General features: G+C 35.8%; 1 protein-coding gene across 1 annotated transcript; it reads left to right on the forward strand.

Moving 5' to 3' along the window:
* Window positions 1-1,607: 1,607 nt before the first annotated feature.
* On the forward strand, window positions 1,608-2,303 carry LOC136065252 (secreted RxLR effector protein 161-like). The gene has a single exon (XM_065768177.1). It carries the CDS (start codon window positions 1,608-1,610, stop codon window positions 2,301-2,303), a length of 696 nt encoding a protein of 231 aa, XP_065624249.1.
* The last annotated feature ends 6,318 nt before the right edge of the window (window positions 2,304-8,621 follow it).

Consider the following 8,621-nt stretch of genomic DNA (forward strand, 5'->3'; position numbering starts at 1 on the left):
TAATGAGACGAAAGTTCGAAGCCTTTGAAAAGTTTAAAGAGTTTAGGGTTGAAATTGATTAGGTAAATGCATAAAGGCCATTCGATCTGATCGAGGTGGCGAATAACTTCTTGGGGATTTCAAGGATTACTTAACTCAAAATGGTATTATATCCCAACTGACTACACTCGGAACTCTTCAACAAAATGATGTAGCAGAGAGAAGGAACATGACTCTTTTAGAAATGGTTAGGTCCATGATGAGTTATTCAACTTTACCATTTTCCTTTTAGGGATATGCACTAAAACTGCAATGCATATTTTAAATTTAGTTCCATCAAAATCAGTTCCCAACACAACTAAAGAATTGTGGAGTGAGCGCATGCCTAGTATGAAATACTTCCACATTTTGGGGATGTCCAACACATGTGTTGAAAGGGAAGTCTGATAAGTTGGAAGCAAAAACAGAAGTATGCATGTTTTTAGAGTATTCAAAGGAAACTAAGGGTTATTTATTCTATAATCATAAAGATATTGTAGTGTTTGTTAGCACCAATGCCAAATTTTTGGAAGATGATTATGTGAATAATTTTAATCCTAGAAATAAAGTTGTCTTGGCTGAAATAGATGAACCTATAATTGAACAACCAATGGATGAAACTAGGGATGATGTGGTTGTATTAAATACAGCACAAGATTCTACTCATGAGATGACTAGTACACAAGAGCCTCGTTGTAATGGGAGGATTATAAGGCCACCTGTAAGATTTATAGGTCTGGGAGAAACTAATGAAGCTATCTCAGAAAAGGCTAAATCCGATCCTTACACTTATGAAGAGGCAATGAAAGATATAGATGCACATCATTGGGTCAAAGCTATAAAATCTAAATTGGATTCAATGTATTCCAATCAAGTTTGGGATCTTGTAAAGGCACCTGATGGCATTAAACTTGTTGGTTGCAAATGGGTTTACAAGAGGAAGAGAGGGATAAATGGAAATGTTGAAACCTTTAAAGCAAGGCTAGTGGCGAAAGGGTATACACAAAAAGAAGGTATTGATTATGAAGAAACCTTTTTACCAGTCGTAATGCTTAAATCTATCAGAATTCTCTTATCCATTGCTGCTCATTATGATTTTGAGAATTGGCAAATGGATGTCAAGACTGCATTTCTTAATGGCAATCTTGAAGAAGAACTTTATATGATGCAATTAGAAGGTTTCATAGCAAAAAATCAAAAGCATATGGTATGCAAGTTGAAAAGATCCATTTATGGACTTAAGTAAGCATCTAGATCATGGAACATTAGATTTGATCAAGCAATCAAGTCATTTGATTTTGAACAAAATCTAGATGAACCATGTGTATAAAATACATCAAGATAAAGTAATAATGTTTCCTAGTGCTTTATGTTGATGATATTCTACTTATTGGAAATGATGTAGGGGTAATGTCATCAATAAAGATTTGGTTGCCAAACCAATTTGATATGAAAGACTTGGGCGAAGCTAACTTTATTCTAGGGATCAAGCTTTGGCAAGATTGTAAGAATAGAATGTTAGGCTTATCCCAAGCTAGATATATAGATAAGGTTCTAGAACGGTTGATCATGCAAAACTCCAAGAAAATATGATGAGACAAATTCCCTACGCTTCTGTAGTGAGAAATCTCATGTATGTCATACTTTGTACTAGACCAAATATCTGTTATTCAATTGACATAGTCAGCCGATATCAATCAAATCCAGGACTTAGACATTGGCAAGCTGTAAAGCATATTCTCAAGTATCTAAGGAGAATGAGAGATTATATGCTTGTTTACCATAGTAAGGATTTGATTCCCATTGGTTATACAAATTTAGATTTTCAATCAGATCTTGATTTCAAAAAGTCCACTTCAGGTTATGTGTTTACCTTGGAAGGTGGAGCCATAAGTTGGAAAAGTGCTAAGCAATCTTGTATTGCTGACTCCACCATGGAAGTTGAATATATTGCTACTTGTCAAGCAGCAAAGGAAGCAGTTTGGCTCAAGAAATTCCTTTTTGATCTTGGTGTTGTGAGAATTGAGCAAGTTCCAATCACATTATTCTACGACAATAGTGAAGCGGTTGCACAATCCAAGGATCCAAGGAATCAAAAGAAAGGAAAGCATATTGAAAGAGAGTACCGCATCATTCGAGACATTGTTGCTCGAGGAGATGTAGTAGTAGCAAAGATTGATAGTGTAAATAATTTGGCAAATCCTTTTACCAAAGCCTTGCCCCAGAGGACTTTTGAGTCACATTTGGAGGGAATGGGAGTTAAATTAGTGCACAATAGTCTTTAGGGAAAGTGAGAGATTGTTAGGATATGTGCCCTTTAAATCCTATTGTGTGATGCTATGTATGACATTATGTTGTGATTAATAAAGTTGTTTTATTATTATCTAAAATAATGGTAACATGAATATTTGGACATTATCAATTAGTCCATGAGATGCATAGTATGTGATTTATGTGATTTAGTCACAGAAGATATAAATCACAAGTTTTTTGTAAACTCAAAATTTTAGTTTGTAGTCGATGATGAAATTAGGCATTTCATCTATGAATACTATAACATATCAACTAAGATTATTTATCTTGATCATGGAAGTGGAGACTTCTAATTGATATGTTTTAAGTGTTAAGACATATTGTACTGGACTATTGTGAGATTTATTATTTTACTAACGACTGTCAAATAAATAATAAATCTCACGACTTCTATTTACATGAACTCTCAATCCTAAGAGAATAATGAAACTAATCATGAAGTGTAGGTTACTTTAATATATCAGGAGTGAGATCTAAAGTCATGATCAAAACCTTAGTATGTTGGGCAACCAAATTTATGTTGAAGACACATATATTCTCAAGATGGAATTCATAATCTCTTAACGGAGATATAAAATATTCTTTTGTGATAAGTTTAATAGGTTTGGTTATTCAGAAGGTTAGGCCTAACCACTTTAGTGAGGAATTACTAAAGTATATATTTATGAAATCTGATTTCATAAATATATGATGAATAACTTAAATGATTAAGATGTGGTAATCTTCAAAGTGGCAGTCAAAATTCATGACTTTGTATTATTATGAATATTTTAATGAAGGGGTTGAATGTATAATAAAGTCATGAGATATAATTTATTAATAAGACTTAGAGTGCAATTATATTTATATAGTGGTATTAAATATAAATAATGGTAATTTTAGGCTTGTCAAGAGTTGGCAGAAAGGCCTAAAACCCACTGGAGCTAGTGTCCTATTTGTCCTTTTTGGTCCCACTCCAAACCACATACTAAAGCCTAATTGGAATGGCCCAAAAGGCTAGCCCAGTTAGATAATTAGTTATATATAAGGAGAGAAACATACATAATGTTGTATTGAATGAAATGGTGTGTATGTGAGTGTAAGCCACTCTCTTATTCTCCCTTGAACACATATATATAAGCTGAACGAGAGACCACACTTCTTGTGCTTAAGTGGAATTAGAGTGAAGATTAAAAGTGTTCCCAAGTACTTCTAATCTTGGTTTTGAATTTCACCGCACCAAGGTATTCTGAAATTTACACAGTACTTGTTATCAATTGCGAATGAAGTGGATCTGTTAATTTTTCGCTGCGTGTGTTTTGTCTGCGATACAAACCATGTTTTTCCAACAATTGGTCACCTAACTCTATTTGATTTTATTACCGATCCTAGGTTAAGAAAAATGTCATTTTTCCTAATCTAACATGGATGGGTAAAAAATCTTGATTCTTGAGTTTGGAAGTCTTGTTACGTGCGAGGAAGGTGTTAGGCAACCCATAAACAGTCCTTTGTTTTGGTAAAATCTTAATTTAAGGACATTGGCAATTGAAAACAAGTTATTGGCAATAGCTTTTGAGGCTATAAGCAAATTGGGCTTTGAGGTGTTGATTTTGAAAGGGTATGGTCTCAATTGATGCTTCCCTAGTGTGTTTGGAATAATTGCCAAATTTCCACGGTGAAAATTTCGCAGCATTTTGCCTTATTTTTGTGGTGGAAATCCGACAGCGCTTCACCTCAGGTGCGTTATAGCATGCAAAATGCTATTCTCACCAAGCTTTCACTATGAGAATATAACAATGGGGATGCCCAATTTTCGCTGCAAAAATCCAGCAGAGTTTTGTGTTTGGCGCGTTATGGCGCATCAGTAGGGTTTTGTACCTGTATATAAGGCGTGTGCCAACATGCTCATGCTAGGATGAACCGGAGCACCTTAAAGCATTTAAAATGTTGATACATGTCACATACACAGGGAAACCGATGTCACTTGGTGACATGGATCAAGACGGTCACACCGTGGTGACTATGCACACAACATGACATGAATATGCACCTGTAGCAAATGCCTTGAGCACATACTCATGTCACAAGGTCAAGAGCACTCATGGATAGAAATGGTTGCTCACGTAGCCATGAGAGTCCATCATTTAAAGTGCACGATCAGCCACACACACAGAGGAATATATATATATATATATATACATACATCATTCATAATGCTATTGCACAAAGCAAGAAAGATAAACAGACATTGACAACGTCCTAAGGGTATGGCCCAGCAAGGTACAGGAAATGTAAAATAGACATTGTCATAACCAAGGAACTCGGCCTAAGCAAGGAGCAAGAAAAATAAAGGGTACAGGGAGAAGGGGAACCTAATACATGCTCTAGAGAAGAGGCTATGAGAGAAGGAGAAATATATAACCACTTAGGGAGGCTACTAAGCACAAACACAAAATTTAGGCATATCCTAGCCCAAAAAGGCTAGGCCAACAACATCAAAGTGGTAAAACATGGCAAAAAGCAAGGAGACATGCTAAAAAAGGCTATAAAACATGCTAGCAAGTAATTTAAAACAAAGATATACTATGGAAAGCAAATAGACATGATATGAACAAAGATAAAGCAAAGGGTGTAGATTATAGTTAAAAAGCTACATCTACACCCTTTAAAACTCAAATCCAAGGTCCTAAGACCAAGGAAAGGGAAACGAGTGCAAGAACACTACCTCCTGATTGCTAAAAGAAGAGAGAGATCAAAGGTTTTTTGATGTATTTGAGAGAGAATTTAGAGAGGAAAAAAGAGAGAATCTGCCCGAAAAAAATGTACCAAATTGCCCAATTTTTTTTTTTTGTTTTTGTTTTTTTTTTTTTTGAGGGGGCTCTAGGGGTATTTGTATTGAAAAGTCACTTTTCAACTCATGCAGCTACTTAGTGGCCACTAGCCAAGTTTGAGCGACCACTTTGAAGCCACTGACTTGAAATGGCTTGATGAAGAATTTCCTGGGCATGGATTGGGTTGATCTTGGTGTCTCTAGAAAGGCTTGGATGTGTAGTTTTTGGAACACTAAAAACTTGAAAATCCAACAGTTGGATCAAAAGTTATGGCCACGGGAAGCGAGCTAAGGCGCTTTACACGATTTTCAAGATATCTCCATCATTTTAAACCCAATTCGAACCCATGAGTAGTCATTAGAAAAAGAATTCAATAATATTCGCAATGACACTGGTCTCAACCTGTTTCGATGGTCGGATCAAAATTAGGATTTTCGGGGCCCTCGAGAGCTAGTCTTGGGTCAAATTTGGTCAAACTTGATGAAAATCACCGAGTGGCTTCGGTTTGATGTAAAAACATGAAAACTCTGGTTTTGGGAGATTTTGACTAGTTTTGACTTTTAGTCAACCCAGGGTTGACCAAGGGCATTTTAGTCAATTTGACCTGAAATAATTTTTTGAGTGCTCCGATGCCCGAACAGGTTACGCTACGTCAATCTATATGTTTCCATGGTCTCATGGAAGGAAGTTAATATTTTTGAGATCAGGCTCATGAAGATCGGACTCTATCTGGGCAGAATGAGTGTCTAACACCTTTTCATTCTGTAACCTAGCCCCTGAACCACAGATTTTGGTTCGTAGGATAGTACCTTGTCTTTTCTTTTGATCAATTGTAACTAGGAAACTGTAAAGTTGTGATTTACAACTATGTTTTATATTGGCTTTATTCCATGACCAAATGTGTTGTAATTACTTTAATTCATTTCCTTATATTTTGTGGGATTTAATTGTATTGGGTTTAGTATCAAGTTAGTGAAGACTCAAGCTTTATTGAAGATCAGTGGATCTCGCGGGTGTGTCGCTGAAAGCTAACCCGCGAAAGAGCCATGTGAGAAGCACATGACTGGAAGCTGAAGAGTCGTGCCAGGCTGTCGTTTTCGTGATTGTCTCGCGGGTAAGGCTTTCACGCAAGACAGTCGCAAAACATTTTGTCTGGAGGTTTTTTAAAAGTGACTTTCTTACCTTTCATCCATACTATATATACCCTCATTACCCACAAATGTATTTGAGGCTATTCAGAGAGAAAAACACTAGAGAGGTTTTCCAAAACACACACACCCATCTTTTGAGAGAGAGCTACTCATCCTTAGTGAGAAATCATTGTAGTCTCTTCTCCATCCCTCTCCCACTATCATAGCTTGAGAGGAGATTTGTACCCAAACATAACCCACACCTATTCAAAGTGTAAAGAGTGTTTTGGAGTTGCTGGGAAGCATTGGAAGAAGCCAAGGATGGCAGATGCAACATGGAGCTTGTTGCGGGATCCAGAGAATTAAGACAAGACACGATTTCGAGAAGCCTTGTTGGAGTAGGAGCTTGGAGGGCTTAGGTACATCGGGTAGATTAGGCTTGGAGGGTCTCTTGCTAACCCATGTATCCCAACTGATTGTCTAGTGGATCGATTTCTGCTTGGAGGGTGGTGGAGAGGTTTTTCGCCGAGTTCTTCAGTTTCCTCTTTGAAAACACGTCTTGGTGTTTTTTGTGTCTGCATCTCTCTTCCCTACTCTTTTATATTCCATTATACTGCTGTGTTGCTTAGTTTATGGATTAGAGTAGCTTATTTGTTTATCCGCTCGCATTTACACTATTTCGCACTTTGTATTAAGTTAGTGTAAAAACTATCGAGCCGTAACTTTAAATTGGGGGTCTAAATTGCTCTTGTATTTTCAACACATTTCCAAGCTTTCAATTGGTATCAGAGCTGGTACACTTGTTGTGTTTTAAATACCTAAGTGTGATCCTTGACCCCTTGTGTTTATTTGACATGGATTGTGCTTTATATGACTCTTTATATGACTTGGTTGATGATAAATGTAACATGCCATGTGTTTGTGAAAATGCCTCTATGAGTGATAATTCTCATGATTGTGATGCTATGTTACATAAATCTTTGGGTGTTGTTGATATTCCTAACACCAAATTCTTGAAGAAAAATGATAAGAAGTTTCAAAAGAGTTTAAGCAAGTTATTTTGTGAAAATGATGATTTGATTGCTAAGCTCAAGGAATCCATCAAATTGGTTGAAAAATATAAGAAACTTGCTGAAAATTCTCTTGAAAAGCTGAAAGAGTTTAAGTGTTTGAATATGGACTTGGATGCTAAACTTGTTTTGTCTAACAAACTTGTTGATGATCTTAAATCTGAAAATGAATCTCTTAAGATGCATGCCAAGTGTTTGATTGCTGAACCTATTGTTAAAAAGGATGAAAATATATGTTGCAATCATGTTATGGTACCCGATTTTGTGCCTAATGTGTGTTCTGCCTCAAAGGACAAATCGATGTACATTCCTCCACATAAAAGAAATCAAAAAGTGGAGAGAAAGGCTGCTAAGTCAAAGCCTCTGTTTAGGTCCAATCCTAGGGAATTGAGTAGATCTAAGTTTGTGTTAGGATTAGTGCCCTTAAATCCTATTATATGATGCTATGTATGATATTAAGTTTGACATTGTGTATGACATTATGTATGACTTAATATTGTGTTTAATGAATTTGTTTTATTATTATCTAAAACAATGGCAACATGAATATTCGGACATTATCATATAGTCCATGAGATGCATAGTATGTGATTTATGTGAAGAGTCACAGAAGATATAAACCACAAGTTTTTTGTAAACTCAGAATTATAGTTCGTAGTCGGTGATGAAATTGGGTTTTTCATCTGCGAAGACTATAACATATCAATTATGATGATTTGTCTTGATCATGGAAGTGATGACTTCTGGTTGATGTGTTAATATGTTTTAAGAGTTAAGACATAATGAACTGGACCGCTGTGAGATTTATTATTCTCCTAAAGACTATCAAAGGAATAATAAATCTCACGACTTATATTTGCATGAACTCTTAATCCTGAGAGAATAATGGATCTGATCATGAGGTGTAGGTTGCTTTGATATATCAGGAGTGAGATCTAAAGTTATGGTCAAAACCTCAGTATGTTGGGCAACCACATTTAATGTTGATGGAACTTGTATTCTCAAGATGGAATTCATAGTCTCTTAACGGAGATATAAAGTATTCCCTTGAGATAAGTTTAATGAGTTTGTTATTCAGAGAGTTAGGCCTAACCACTTTAGTAAGACTAAAGTATATATTTATGGAATTGGATTTCATAAATATATAATGAATAACATTAAAGGATTAAACCGGGTACTCAAGGATTAAGATGTAGTAATTTACAAAGTGGCAGTCTACATTAATGACTTTGTATTACTACGAATATTTTATGAAGGGGTTGCATGTATAATAAAGTCTT

This window comes from Quercus suber, unplaced genomic scaffold (assembly GCF_002906115.3).
Source record: "Quercus suber isolate HL8 unplaced genomic scaffold, Cork oak 2.0 scaffold_901, whole genome shotgun sequence".
Lineage (NCBI taxonomy): Eukaryota > Viridiplantae > Streptophyta > Magnoliopsida > Fagales > Fagaceae > Quercus > Quercus suber.